Below are 16,355 nucleotides of genomic sequence, written 5' to 3'. Positions count from 1 at the left end.
CTTTCAAGACAGTAGGGGAACTAGGAGAAGAGGAAGATATCTCATGAGGTCTGCTGTTAGCATTCATGGCACTGTGTGTTAACAAATACGGTTGTTCAATTGATCATGTAGAATGGAATAACAACTTCCAACCAAAATTTCTGCTGTCTTGGTGATCTGCTCAATTGACTGCTGTCTGTCTGACTTCACAGTCCCATGTACAATTGACACTTTCTCCTCAGACATTGATGTTGACAGACAATCACATTGCAAATCAAAAGCGATACTTTCTTGTCCCTCATAAAAGCATTTTTGCAAGCTATAAACTTGAGAATGCAAATATACACCCACAACTGCTGTAAATGATCAAGCAAAATTTGGATATAATATATCTATACCTTGCTGGGGTTGCAATAGCCAACTGAGTGCCCTGAGTGAATGTTTCTGGCCAAGGACACGATTGCATCCCCAATCAGCATCGTAATAACGATCGATAATTATATCTTAAACTTATATATACTGGAAGAGGAAATTGGACCAAAGGTCCGGGTAGCGTAACTGGCAATGCGTTCTCATGGTAAGTGGGAAGTGCAGGTTCGAGTCCCACTTCAGGCCGATTCTTTTCTTCCAGTTTAATCTAAATTAATTAATTAAATATTATAATTATTAATTTTAATACGAGGGCGCCTAACACCTCACTTTAGTGTCAAATTCATTTATAATTTATAATCATTATATCCAAATTTAGCCCAATCATTTACAGCAGTTGCGGGTGTATATTTGCTTAATATATGGGTTTAGGTTGTGTATATTTGTACTTAAGAATGCTTCATGGAAGATTCAATGTAGGCATCCTGAAGCATCTTCAAGGTCTCAGAAAGTTTTTTTCCCCCAATAACACACAAACTTTGATATTTGCATGTTGTTCTTCCTCAGACATTTTCACCAGACTCTATTTCACAACATCGCGCTAACATAATCTTCAGTGAATGGTAACCGTTGTTGTTTGCAGCAAGTATGGTTTTGTTTGAACATATATCTCTATTTTATGACATGTTTAGCTAAGACATGCATTACACATTCCCTTTTTCATCACTTTTAATTGACTAACCCAGCATGATTCTGGGAACTTTTAGAAGCTATCTTGTATATGTATATATATATATAATCATTGGCCAATGAATTAGAAACCTTGGTTCAAAACCTTAAGTGTTTTGAGAAAAAAATAAAGTCTATTATAACTGAATATTCATCATAACAAAGTCAATTCACATATAAAAAAGGCATTTTATCAGATCCAGAAAATTAGTCCATAATAGCTAAAGTTTTCCAATTATGAGTACTCAGACTCAAATTCATTGAGTCTTTTCACTTTCACAAAAACGTCAATTATACGAACATTTAAACATAAAGAAAGAAAGAAATAAAATAAACAATAATTCGGGTCGTATAATCCACCAATTCTGGAGCACCATACTAGATGACGTTTATAAAAAAGCATAGTTAACAGTCTCCCTAACATAACACAGTTGAATTGTGAAAAATTGAACCTTGATGCTAGTTTTTTGGTTTTCCTATGTGATGTTTTTAGTTTTTAATAATTTACAACCTTTATTTATTATATTTTAATTTAATTATATAGTGAAATGTTTAACTCATTAATNGGCCTTTTAAACAATAGGTAGTCTGTTAGCGTTGGTCAGTAGTAGTCCAAATTCAATACGAACGTTTGTTTCTTGAAAATTTGACCACGATTTAAATACAGTATTTACTTTCAATATTACCGATATGTCATCGAAAAGAAAACGTGTTGTATTACCATTTAAAGACAAATTAAAGTATTTGTTTCGATTATCCGGATTTTTCCTTATCCGGACTACCTTCATCCCCAATTAGTCCGGATAATCGAGGTTCTACTGCATTTATAAATATTCAATGGACAGGTATCCCTCATACAACATAGTACTTTTACAACATGGTTTGCAAAATCCTCTGTACAAAATTTCACAATTTTTTAAGTGTAAACTTCACTATTCAATACTGTTTTTTTTTTATTCAGGTAAGCATATGTGTTGTCTCAAATTTGCCCATGAATTTTAGAATATTGAAATTTTCAATTATTTTGTGCTTTTTGTCAGGTTTACTTTAGTGCAAACTGATAGGACAAGGAAGAAAACAATTGCACTAACTTTCCTATTAACCAAGTCATCATTTCTTTCAGACTTTAGCCCTTAAGATTGTCACTGTGTTTTATTTTTATTGATTAATCTTCATATTTAGTAAAATTTATTTACACATTTTTAGATAAGTGTTATTAAACTTTTTTAACTGTAGATATTGCTTACCTCTGCATGATTACTTCATTCATATACATGATGAATGAAATACAGCATTATCTCAGTACTCAAACACAAATTTTGGAAAAAAGTCATCAATATTCCAACTGAACAAATGCAATCTGCTAAAACAAATTTTTGATTAATAACACTTTTATTTCATCATCCATAAAAAATTTTGGTTTAACCCTGGTTTAACTAAAATTAATATTAATGCATAATACAGTACTTTTAATTGTAATTTTTTATTTATTTTTGATTGTAAGCACATTATTGATTGCTTTAATAAACATATTTCTCTTAGTGATAAAAAAGATTATAATACTTTTGCTAACTTCTGAAACCTAACCCAACGTTTTGCATTAGTCCTTTGTTTCATATAGCACAGATATTTATAATAGGCACTTTTTCAGAACATAACTATTGTATTATACAAGGAATATCTTTACACAAATAATATATAAAAGTCAATGCCAGTCAATCAAGTATATATGAAGTCTGAAAAAATATCTCCAATTCAAGTATGTGTACAATTGACAAATCAAACAATGTGTCCTTCAAAGTATTGTCCTTTGTTAACCACACAATTTTCCAATGCCGGTATAGCTGCTGAAAATATTCTTGAAAGCAGTCTCGTGACAGCACTTGCAATGCAGATGTCACACTTTGTATAACCTCATCCCATATCTTCATTCTTGAAGTGGCGTCCTTTGATGGCTTCTTTCAAGACAGTAGGGGAACTAGGAGAAGAGGAAGATATCTCATGAGGTCTGCTGTTAGCATTCATGGCACTGTGTGTTAACAAATACGGTTGTTCAATTGATCATGTAGAATGGAATAACAACTTCCAACCAAAATTTCTGCTGTCTTGGTGATCTGCTCAATTGACTGCTGTCTGTCTGACTTCACAGTCCTATGTACAATTGACACTTTCTCCTCAGACATTGATGTTGACAGACAATCACATTGCAAATCAAAAGCGATACTTTCTTGTCCCTCATAAAAGCATTTTTGCAAGCTATAAACTTGAGAATGCAAATATACACCCACAACTGCTGTAAATGATCAAGCAAAATTTGGATATAATATATCTATACCTTGCTGGGGTTGCAATAGCCAACTGAGTGCCCTGAGTGAATGTTTCTGGCCAAGGACACGATTGCATCCCCAATCAGCATCGTAATAACGATCGATAATTATATCTTAAACTTATATATACTGGAAGAGGAAATTGGACCAAAGGTCCGGGTAGCGTAACTGGCAATGCGTTCTCATGGTAAGTGGGAAGTGCAGGTTCGAGTCCCACTTCAGGCCGATTCTTTTCTTCCAGTTTAATCTAAATTAATTAATTAAATATTATAATTATTAATTTTAATACGAGGGCGCCTAACACCTCACTTTAGTGTCAAATTCATTTATAATTTATAATCATTATATCCAAATTTAGCCCAATCATTTACAGCAGTTGCGGGTGTATATTTGCTTAATATATGGGTTTAGGTTGTGTATATTTGTACTTAAGNTGTAAGTCTAATAAAGTATTGTAATTTTATACATTTCTTGTGAAAAAAACATTTCTTATTCAACAGCCATAAAAATTATTTCTAGTAATGATGTCTCTAAAGTTCAATAAATTTTTCACAGAAAAATAACTTATCAGAAAACGCACCCGCCGTTTGGTGCACTGCTCCACGATGAAAACAAGCTTAAGCAATGGCGTCGTCGAACGGTGTACACTCGGTAAGTAATCCTACAATTTTTTGTTTGTAGCATAGTTTATACGGATTATTCCCAAATAATTATACGTGTTTTGAAAATGTTGAGTCAAATTAGTCTAGAATTGATTAATTTTATGGAAAAAAACCTTTCAAACAGCCATAGTACGTAAACTGCACACGTGCCGAGCTGTGATTGGCTCATGTATTTAAGGATTCCTACAACGTGAAATTCTTATAAAGTGGAACGTATCTACCACGTTATAGGGGGATCGACTGTATATGAGACTGAACAGTGTCAGATTATGGAGACTGAAGAATTATTGGAAGTAAGATAAATTCAATGGCACATAAATGAATTTGACAGTGCTGAATCAACTATTAATGATGATGCAAAACACAAGGTGAACATAAGGTTCAAAACAACTGAGAGCAGTGTTGCCAAGTTGGTGGATTCCCACTAAATTTAGTGGAAATATTAAAGTGACTGTGGGAAATTTAAAGGAATCAATTTTTATTATTTATACAGTATTTTGTTTTAAGATACTGTACCTTTTCTGAGCAGTATAAGATAACAAGCCTAACAACTTTTAATATCATGCTTCAATCCCAAGTGTTCAAACTTGGCTAAATTAATATCATGCAACATTTAGCAAAAAAGTGTTTAAATTCAGTGAGAACTGGAATTTGAACTAGTGAGAGAGAAGCTTGTCTATGACTTAGCAACAATGACAGCAATACCTGAGAGTTAACTATGTCAAATTACTAGATATGTCAAACTGTCAAATGGTATGATTACCAGCATTACATTCCTGTTAAGCATGAAAAATTGAGAAGAGTTGAATGTTCAAGAAATTCAAGAAGGGTAGCTAATATTTATACAAATTAAGTAGCCTATATTGTCCATTAGAACATAACTGATGTGTGATAATACATTTTAAATAACTCTCATTAGACTGTTACTTCTGGATAATAAAACATTATGGAAAATTTTTAAAAAAACTTGTTGTAGAAGTGATATAAAGCAGCTATTTTTTTAAATTTAATATTCAAATTAAACTATTTGCCAAAATGTGTAAAAATTCAACAAGGTAAATGATGCCACTGAACTGAAATCAATAAAACCTTTTTTTATAGATATTAGTTAATATTTCCACAAATTAAGTAGCCTATACTTTCCATTGGAGCATAAAAATATTGCAGCAAACCACATTTAGCTGGCTCAATCTTAGAGTCTCAAAATATCAAGTTTTGCCAAACTCTAGTTAAAGCAGAATGTCTTATATGAGTAATTATAATGTTTTATATGAGTCTGTTAAAACAAAGTTTAATTGTATATGTATTTTCTCAATAATTAGCTATCTTTGAGAAAATATATTATATTTCAAATTAATATATTCAATTTAATAAATTAAACTTCAATGTTTGTAGAACAAATACTTTAACATTGTTATAGAACAAAAAAATAGACATTAGTACAAAAATGTAAAAATTATTTTTACATTTTTATACTATTTATTTTATAAACATTTTTTTAAAAAAATCAAAAATTTGGAAATTATTTATGATGGTCTCAAAGCTTAATGGCTGTATACAAGATGGTTAAGGCATCAGCCTACTACTCTGGGTGCCCAAGATCAAATCTGAGACAAGCTACTGTCTAAGAATTTTTCATGATCAGCCTTCCCTGATATGTTGGGGTCCATCACTCAACACTCAGCTGCCAAATGTGAGCCTAGCTGAACCCATGATGGATGTGAAAAAATGACCCTCTTAGTGTAACAAGACAGAAAAAGTAAAAAAAAAAACCACCAAAATCTACACTTTAGTTGAAATATTATGAGTATTTGTAGTAAACTCTCTAAATATTTAGTTGATTTATTTCTTTCTTTTTCAACAATCTTTTCTCATATAAAATATATAGTACAGTCTCAGTAATATGATATAAAATACAGTCGACCCTTCTATAAATCGGGTTCATATAATGCGGATTTGTATAGCGCGGTGAAAAAATTGCGACTGTATTCGTATAAAGACGCTAAAAGAGACTCGTAAAATGTGGTAAAACATCATCGCCGACTCATGTCGCAACAGGATTGGTTAAATCTGGACCAATAGTGGACGAGCAGCCGAACTACTTACACACTACTGAGAGTTTAGGCAGGTAAGTTGAGTTTACTATCGTCTGTACAGTATATAGGCCTAAATTAGATACTGTAAGTCTAATAAAGTATTGTAATTTTATACATTTCTTGTGAAAAAAACATTTCTTATTCAACAGCCATAAAAATTATTTCTAGTAATGATGTCTCTAAAGTTCAATAAATTTTTCACAGAAAAATAACTTATCAGAAAACGCACCCGCCGTTTGGTGCACTGCTCCACGATGAAAACAAGCTTAAGCAATGGCGTCGTCGAACGGTGTACACTCGGTAAGTAATCCTACAATTTTTTGTTTGTAGCATAGTTTATACGGATTATTCCCAAATAATTATACGTGTTTTGAAAATGTTGAGTCAAATTAGTCTAGAATTGATTAATTTTATGGAAAAAAACCTTTCAAACAGCCATAGTACGTAAACTGCACACGTGCCGAGCTGTGATTGGCTCATGTATTTAAGGATTCCTACAACGTGAAATTCTTATAAAGTGGAACGTATCTACCACGTTATAGGGGGATCGACTGTATATGAGACTGAACAGTGTCAGATTATGGAGACTGAAGAATTATTGGAAGTAAGATAAATTCAATGGCACATAAATGAATTTGACAGTGCTGAATCAACTATTAATGATGATGCAAAACACAAGGTGAACATAAGGTTCAAAACAACTGAGAGCAGTGTTGCCAAGTTGGTGGATTCCCACTAAATTTAGTGGAAATATTAAAGTGACTGTGGGAAATTTAAAGGAATCAATTTTTATTATTTATACAGTATTTTGTTTTAAGATACTGTACCTTTTCTGAGCAGTATAAGATAACAAGCCTAACAACTTTTAATATCATGCTTCAATCCCAAGTGTTCAAACTTGGCTAAATTAATATCATGCAACATTTAGCAAAAAAGTGTTTAAATTCAGTGAGAACTGGAATTTGAACTAGTGAGAGAGAAGCTTGTCTATGACTTAGCAACAATGACAGCAATACCTGAGAGTTAACTATGTCAAATTACTAGATATGTCAAACTGTCAAATGGTATGATTACCAGCATTACATTCCTGTTAAGCATGAAAAATTGAGAAGAGTTGAATGTTCAAGAAATTCAAGAAGGGTAGCTAATATTTATACAAATTAAGTAGCCTATATTGTCCATTAGAACATAACTGATGTGTGATAATACATTTTAAATAACTCTCATTAGACTGTTACTTCTGGATAATAAAACATTATGGAAAATTTTTAAAAAAACTTGTTGTAGAAGTGATATAAAGCAGCTATTTTTTTAAATTTAATATTCAAATTAAACTATTTGCCAAAATGTGTAAAAATTCAACAAGGTAAATGATGCCACTGAACTGAAATCAATAAAACCTTTTTTTATAGATATTAGTTAATATTTCCACAAATTAAGTAGCCTATACTTTCCATTGGAGCATAAAAATATTGCAGCAAACCACATTTAGCTGGCTCAATCTTAGAGTCTCAAAATATCAAGTTTTGCCAAACTCTAGTTAAAGCAGAATGTCTTATATGAGTAATTATAATGTTTTATATGAGTCTGTTAAAACAAAGTTTAATTGTATATGTATTTTCTCAATAATTAGCTATCTTTGAGAAAATATATTATATTTCAAATTAATATATTCAATTTAATAAATTAAACTTCAATGTTTGTAGAACAAATACTTTAACATTGTTATAGAACAAAAAAATAGACATTAGTACAAAAATGTAAAAATTATTTTTACATTTTTATACTAAATTTTGATATCTTTTTTATTTATTGAACTTATGATTAATTATTATTAATGTTTTTCAAATTACATGTAAACTTTATGGTTTATTTCTAATTTCTTTCATAATTTCTTANACCTTTATTTATTATATTTTAATTTAATTATATAGTGAAATGTTTAACTCATTAATTAATTATACAACGAGAAAAATACATTTATACTCGGAATTGGAATATGTATTTACAGTAAGTTTTAAAATTAATTCTTATGGCTATGAAAAAATTTTAACTTATACAATAACTTATCTTGTTTTATTATTGTTACTTTTTAGTGTGTGGTAGTAGTACTGCTGATGAGGGGCATGCTAGCCCAAAACACGTGTAATATGTGTACAGAAACTATTACTACAGGTGATATAATAAAGAAATTTTGTTCTTTCCTGAACTAACCCTCATTGCTGTGTCAATCTTTAAACACCAGTATTAAGTCCTATTAATAAGTAATGTCCGAGTAGACAATTAACAATAACATTAGTCTTTTCACTTTACTCATCTCAATATTCAATCTAAAACTCAGAAAATTATTAATAAAGATGTAAGGAAATAAAATGTAATTACTTTAACTAAAAATAACCATCTAATTCTAATTTGTCTTTACAAATTAGTAAAGATAAAATACAACTTGTTTAGTTTTGTCATTATATCTACAAAACTGATTTACCACGTGCACAACAGAATTTTTAAGTCAATTTGAGACTTAGAAAATTGAAAATATGCCAAATCATTAAAAAAAATTGCATGCTAATTCATAATATAATTAAATAATCAAATAATTTTCACAAATTTTGCAATACTATCCACAAAACATGAGTACACACATTATGTGTTTATTTATTTTATAAACATTTTTTTAAAAAAATCAAAAATTTGGAAATTATTTATGATGGTCTCAAAGCTTAATGGCTGTATACAAGATGGTTAAGGCATCAGCCTACTACTCTGGGTGCCCAAGATCAAATCTGAGACAAGCTACTGTCTAAGAATTTTTCATGATCAGCCTTCCCTGATATGTTGGGGTCCATCACTCAACACTCAGCTGCCAAATGTGAGCCTAGCTGAACCCATGATGGATGTGAAAAAATGACCCTCTTAGTGTAACAAGACAGAAAAAGTAAAAAAAAAAACCACCAAAATCTACACTTTAGTTGAAATATTATGAGTATTTGTAGTAAACTCTCTAAATATTTAGTTGATTTATTTCTTTCTTTTTCAACAATCTTTTCTCATATAAAATATATAGTACAGTCTCAGTAATATGATATAAAATACAGTCGACCCTTCTATAAATCGGGTTCATATAATGCGGATTTGTATAGCGCGGTGAAAAAATTGCGACTGTATTCGTATAAAGACGCTAAAAGAGACTCGTAAAATGTGGTAAAACATCATCGCCGACTCATGTCGCAACAGGATTGGTTAAATCTGGACCAATAGTGGACGAGCAGCCGAACTACTTACACACTACTGAGAGTTTAGGCAGGTAAGTTGAGTTTACTATCGTCTGTACAGTATATAGGCCTAAATTAGATACTGTAAGTCTAATAAAGTATTGTAATTTTATACATTTCTTGTGAAAAAAACATTTCTTATTCAACAGCCATAAAAATTATTTCTAGTAATGATGTCTCTAAAGTTCAATAAATTTTTCACAGAAAAATAACTTATCAGAAAACGCACCCGCCGNTTTTTTTTTTATAATTTCTTAACGTATTATATGTTTTGCTTACTGAATTTTATATTATTGTTTATGTATTTTAATTTTCTCAAATAAGTTATTGTAAATTTAGTTAATTGCTATTGTATCATGTTTCTACTGAAATATTGTGTTATACTTTGTCTGCATTATTATTCTATAATGTATTGTATTTTGTTATTTACATTCTGTATTTTGTGATTCTCTGCTGTATAATATTTCAATGCATATGTTTTCTGTATCACACAACTTGTTATTTTATCCCCATCTTTTGTATATACTACACATGTAATGTTACTGTAGCCTCTAATGTTAATGATCTGTAATAATGCCAATATGTTCTTGTCTGCACCTGGTTATATGTATATGGCACCAGGTATGTACTGTAACTCAGTATTTTATTAATAAAATGAATCTGAATCTGAATCTGAATCTGTGCGGACTTTTGGTTCCCGGATGGAGGCGGAAGGAGAGAATCAGAGGAATTACACTCTATAGATTTGTTTGAGCCATACTGCCCAGCAACATCAGACATCTTCTGCCCACTCTCTACCTTTGCTATTTTACCTTTTGAAAATAAAACTCGATGCAAAACTTAACAAGTGCCTGCCTGACAGTCTCGTGAATACTATAAAAGAATTGTTTCTGTCAGAAAAATAAAAGGTTGGAATTACAAGGGAGAGTTTCAAAGTTTGGAGGAATACTATCTGATCAGTATATTCTGGGTTGAGCGTCGATGTCGATGTCTCCAGCGCTTCGAAAAGTTTCGAATTGTTGCCTAAAGACAAGAGAAAATCAATCGGTATTTGTTATTTTCGTTGCTTCTTTTTATGTTTGTTCAGTGAAGTGTTCATTGTTCGATCATAAAAATCTTTTGCGAAAGTGTTCATTATCCAATTTGTTCGTTAACCGAAAGTGTTCGTTATCCAATTTGTTCGCTAACCAATCACCCACTGTAATCGAAAAGTTAGCTATGACCCGTGGATACACTTTACATACATTAAACTCAGAATCAAGCATCTGAAAGGTTATAAGAATTAATGTATGCATGGATATAAGTTTTTTGAGACCTTTTGTTTCAGTTATGAAGCTCAGCTGATATTTTGTTCATGCAAACATTTATACTAAAAATCTTTCAAGTGTTTGTGTTTGTGTTTGAGTTTTAGTATGTAAAAGTATTAAGCAGTGTTCATCTAACAAGAAAAACTGGAAAATATATATATATATTCCAGTTTTTCTTGTTAGATGAACACTGCTTAATACTTTTACATACTAAAACTCAAACACAAACACAAACACTTGAAAGATTTTTAGTATAAATGTTTGCATGAACAAAATATCAGCTGAGCTTCATAACTGAAACAAAAGGTCTCAAAAAACTTATATCCATGCATACATTAATTCTTATAACCTTTCAGATGCTTGATTCTGAGTTTAATGTATGTAAAGTGTATCCACGGGTCATAGCTAACTTTTCGATTACAGTGGGTGATTGGTTAGCGAACAAATTGGATAACGAACACTTTCGGTTAACGAACAAATTGGATAATGAACACTTTCGCAAAAGATTTTTATGATCGAACAATGAACACTTCACTGAACAAACATAAAAAGAAGCAACGAAAATAACAAATACCGATTGATTTTCTCTTGTCTTTAGGCAACAATTCGAAACTTTTCGAAGCGCTGGAGACATCGACATCGACGCTCAACCCAGAATATACTGATCAGATAGTATTCCTCCAAACTTTGAAACTCTCCCTTGTAATTCCAACCTTTTATTTTTCTGACAGAAACAATTCTTTTATAGTATTCACGAGACTGTCAGGCAGGCACTTGTTAAGTTTTGCATCGAGTTTTATTTTCAAAAGGTAAAATAGCAAAGGTAGAGAGTGGGCAGAAGATGTCTGATGTTGCTGGGCAGTATGGCTCAAACAAATCTATAGAGTGTAATTCCTCTGATTCTCTCCTTCCGCCTCCATCCGGGAACCAAAAGTCCGCACAGATTCAGATTCAGATTCAGATTCATTTTATTAATAAAATACTGAGTTACAGTACATACCTGGTGCCATATACATATAACCAGGTGCAGACAAGAACATATTGGCATTATTACAGATCATTAACATTAGAGGCTACAGTAACATTACATGTGTAGTATATACAAAAGATGGGGATAAAATAACAAGTTGTGTGATACAGAAAACATATGCATTGAAATATTATACAGCAGAGAATCACAAAATACAGAATGTAAATAACAAAATACAATACATTATAGAATAATAATGCAGACAAAGTATAACACAATATTTCAGTAGAAACATGATACAATAGCAATTAACTAAATTTACAATAACTTATTTGAGAAAATTAAAATACATAAACAATAATATAAAATTCAGTAAGCAAAACATATAATACGTTAAGAAATTATAAAAAAAAAGAAAACAGTGTGTTACAAAGTAATAGTACCTGTAGCAATAAAAATAAGACAATACAACACCGTTAATGAGATAATGAGAAAGGTTATTTGTATCCAGGAACGGTGGTGCGATAAAAGTATGCACTGATGAGCCTTGTGAGGGCCTCATAGGCGTCTTTATTGTCCAGGATACCGTGGGATTCATTGGGCCAGCGGTATCCGTGCGCCTCCATAGAGGACCTCAGAAAGTGCCTTTCGTGATCCAACATAGGACAGTTGAAGATATAATGATCCGAGCTGTCGTCCACACCACAAAGAGGACAATCAGAGTTTGCAGCTCCGATAAATCTGGCCAGGTAAGACTGGAACCTGCCATGATTTGTTAAAAATTGAGACATACGATGACATGGTTTGTACCAATTGTTTGAGAGAAATAGTTCAATATTGGGAATAAATTTGTGAGTAATTGGATGGTTAAGCGTGTTCCAATCATGTTGCCACTGCTGAAGTAGGTCTTTCCAAAGCATATTCTTGATAGTTTTAATGGTAGGGCTATTATAGCAGATCCGGAGATTGTCGTCTTCACTGGCAGTCTTTGCAAGTATGTCGGCCCTCTCATTACCAAGTGTGCCCTGATGGGCACGAGTCCAGCTGACGTGATAGATATTATTGGAATTGTTAATGATGTCGTGGATACTAGCTGAGATAGGGTGAGAAGCTTGACTATTGAGCAAGGCTATAGAGGATTGACTGTCTGAGATGATGGACACTTTAGTATTGGTATAATTTGAGTCAGACCAGGCAATGGCCATTTTGATTGCATACATTTCAGCCTGAAAGGCTGTGCAGCCGGCACCAAGCTTGAACTGCCCTGAGGCAGTCTCCACATTGTCCCGGTAGACCACATAGCTACTGCCCACATTAGAATTGGTCTTAGATCCATCTGTAAAGATTTGAATATCAGCATCATCAGGTCGCGAGAAGTTTAGTTTCTTAAGAGAAGCAGGGTGTTTAGTATCAGCGAATTGGACTGGTCGTTCTAACTCTTGACGATGTATTTGTTGATTATTGACATGGATGGTGTTGCCCCACTTTAACTGCCAGATTTTCTCTTGTAGTCGGATGTAACTGTCAATAGGTGCCTTCCTCGCAAGGATTTGAAGAGAAGGGTTTGGGGTTGTGGAGTAAGCTTTGGTAATATGCATTAAGGCAGTTCTTTGTGCAGCAATAAGTTTGCGCTTGATGTGCACCTTGCGAACAGCCCACCCCCAGCTGCCGCAGGCGTATGTGATGATTGGGACAAAGATCTGGTTGTATATGGTATCCATGGCTTCCGAGTTCAATCCCCAACGTTGCCTTGCAATGACAGCAAAAGTATGAAAAATCCTGCCAGTCCGTGCGGTGATATACTCAGTATGGGCGTTCCAGAGCAGCCTGTGATCCAGAACCACACCCAGGTACTTAATGTTCTTGTCTACAGGAATTGTTTGTCCAGCCATTTTAATTGTGGGAACACGCAAATAGAGATTTCTGTTTCCGGGTTTATTGAACACAACGCACTTGGTTTTTCGGGCATTAAATTCCAGTTTGTACTCTTTCCCCCATTTTAGTATTTTGTCCAGGATATTATTGCCATTCTTTTCTAAGGCTGCTCTAGAGCTGCCTCCAAGAAGGACCAGGGCATCGTCAGCATAGGCCACGATGCAATGCTGTCCAAAGTCTTGAACAAAAAAGTCATTAAAAATCACATTCCAAAGAATCGGTCCACATACAGAACCCTGAGGGCAGCCGCGGACGATTTTTCGTCGAATGATGTGTCCTCCACATTGAAGAGTAGCCGTTCTGTCTTTTAAATAATCACGTAGTAGATTATATATATTTGCCGGGCAGTTCATATTTCTGAGGTTTTGAAGGATCATTGGCCACCAGGCACTGTCANTATAAAAAAAAAAGAAAACAGTGTGTTACAAAGTAATAGTACCTGTAGCAATAAAAATAAGACAATACAACACCGTTAATGAGATAATGAGAAAGGTTATTTGTATCCAGGAACGGTGGTGCGATAAAAGTATGCACTGATGAGCCTTGTGAGGGCCTCATAGGCGTCTTTATTGTCCAGGATACCGTGGGATTCATTGGGCCAGCGGTATCCGTGCGCCTCCATAGAGGACCTCAGAAAGTGCCTTTCGTGATCCAACATAGGACAGTTGAAGATATAATGATCCGAGCTGTCGTCCACACCACAAAGAGGACAATCAGAGTTTGCAGCTCCGATAAATCTGGCCAGGTAAGACTGGAACCTGCCATGATTTGTTAAAAATTGAGACATACGATGACATGGTTTGTACCAATTGTTTGAGAGAAATAGTTCAATATTGGGAATAAATTTGTGAGTAATTGGATGGTTAAGCGTGTTCCAATCATGTTGCCACTGCTGAAGTAGGTCTTTCCAAAGCATATTCTTGATAGTTTTAATGGTAGGGCTATTATAGCAGATCCGGAGATTGTCGTCTTCACTGGCAGTCTTTGCAAGTATGTCGGCCCTCTCATTACCAAGTGTGCCCTGATGGGCACGAGTCCAGCTGACGTGATAGATATTATTGGAATTGTTAATGATGTCGTGGATACTAGCTGAGATAGGGTGAGAAGCTTGACTATTGAGCAAGGCTATAGAGGATTGACTGTCTGAGATGATGGACACTTTAGTATTGGTATAATTTGAGTCAGACCAGGCAATGGCCATTTTGATTGCATACATTTCAGCCTGAAAGGCTGTGCAGCCGGCACCAAGCTTGAACTGCCCTGAGGCAGTCTCCACATTGTCCCGGTAGACCACATAGCTACTGCCCACATTAGAATTGGTCTTAGATCCATCTGTAAAGATTTGAATATCAGCATCATCAGGTCGCGAGAAGTTTAGTTTCTTAAGAGAAGCAGGGTGTTTAGTATCAGCGAATTGGACTGGTCGTTCTAACTCTAAAGTCCGCACATGCGATCGTTCGCGTAAAGAAAATTAACGGCCAATCTGGTTTCCATGTTTGTCCTTAAGACACAGTGGTATCATCCTGACAGGGCGCCAAAGAGGTGCCGACCTTGTGGTCACATACAGTATAATCAAGAAGACTCAAGCAGCTAAAGGAGTAGGCTAACAGAAGCACTTCTGAGAAATAAAGAATATCGAAGAGCTCATAATGGAACCTGAAACAGATCTGACAACAGAAGAATGCCAGAACTCTTGAATGAAGAACACCAAGAAAGTCGGTGAGATATGTTTTATTATGAAAAAGAGGATTAACGCTGATATTTGCTATTAATTAAAGATCTTTTGAAGAAATGGGGATGTCAGATCAACGGTCTTAGAATGGCATGCAAACCAGGTTGAGGTTAATAGGCTTGGGATCTCTACAGTTACAATGCTATTAATTACTTATGAAAATCTGAAGATGAGAGAAAAGCAATTGACATTAGACAGATTCTTTAACCACTAGAAATGAAAAAAACATAAGTAATAACAATGCAAGACTGCTTATACCAGTATATGTATTTTTATTATTACATATAAATGAATGTAGTAAGAAAGTATATATTTTTTATTTTTTGTGGTCTCCAGAACGAATTAATCAAATTCCCATACAAACCTATGGTAAATTGATAATTGGTTAACAAACAATTCGGATAGCAAACAGTCTTGGAATGGATTATGTTCGTTAACCAATCACCCACTGTATTCAAAATAATCCAGAAATTTGGATACAAACAATATTTATAAGATTATACTTTAATACAGATGTGCAATGAAGAATAATTTTATTCCTGAAATACATTCATGTGTGAAAACTTTTAACACTTACAAGGGAACTGTCGGAGTGTCTTCTAATAAATTTTAATAAAATTTAGTTAATAACTATGTTAAAAGTATACAAACTCTATTTTAAATTTGTAGCATTCACTAAAAGTGTTGATCAGAGTTATTAGCAATCAAATGTTGCACTACTTTATAGTAGTTTAACACAATTATGCAAATTTTTAGAAGTGAAAGAGTCGTGGAGGAAGACGGCGATATTACATATAGAATAAATTCTGGAATTTTCAAAAATGGTTGAAGAATTAATAAAATTTAGTTAATAATTATGTTAAAAGTATACAAAATTTTATTAATTCTTCAACCATTTTTGAAAATTCCAGAATTTATTCTAAATGTAATATCGCCGTCTTCCTCCGCGACCCTTTCACTTCTAAAAATTTGCATAA

At 33.3% G+C, this 16,355-nt stretch overlaps 1 protein-coding gene across 1 annotated transcript in view; it reads right to left on the bottom strand.

Moving 5' to 3' along the window:
• LOC111634735 (elongation factor G, mitochondrial-like) overlaps nt 1-16,355 on the bottom strand; it is a 47,242-nt gene that overhangs the window by 13,901 nt on the left and 16,986 nt on the right. The window contains 3 exon segments of the mRNA XM_023379576.1: nt 2,468-2,504; nt 11,076-11,107; nt 13,566-13,573. Of these exon segments, the coding sequence (XP_023235344.1) occupies nt 2,468-2,504; nt 11,076-11,107; nt 13,566-13,573 (77 nt within the window).

The sequence above is a fragment of the Centruroides sculpturatus genome, unplaced genomic scaffold, assembly GCF_000671375.1.
Source record: "Centruroides sculpturatus isolate CEXI.00-Female unplaced genomic scaffold, Cexi_2.0 scaffold462, whole genome shotgun sequence".
In the NCBI taxonomy this organism is placed as follows: Eukaryota; Metazoa; Arthropoda; class Arachnida; order Scorpiones; family Buthidae; genus Centruroides; species Centruroides sculpturatus.
Note: the sequence above shows the minus strand (reverse complement) of the source record. Positions and strands in the feature narration are given on the sequence as shown.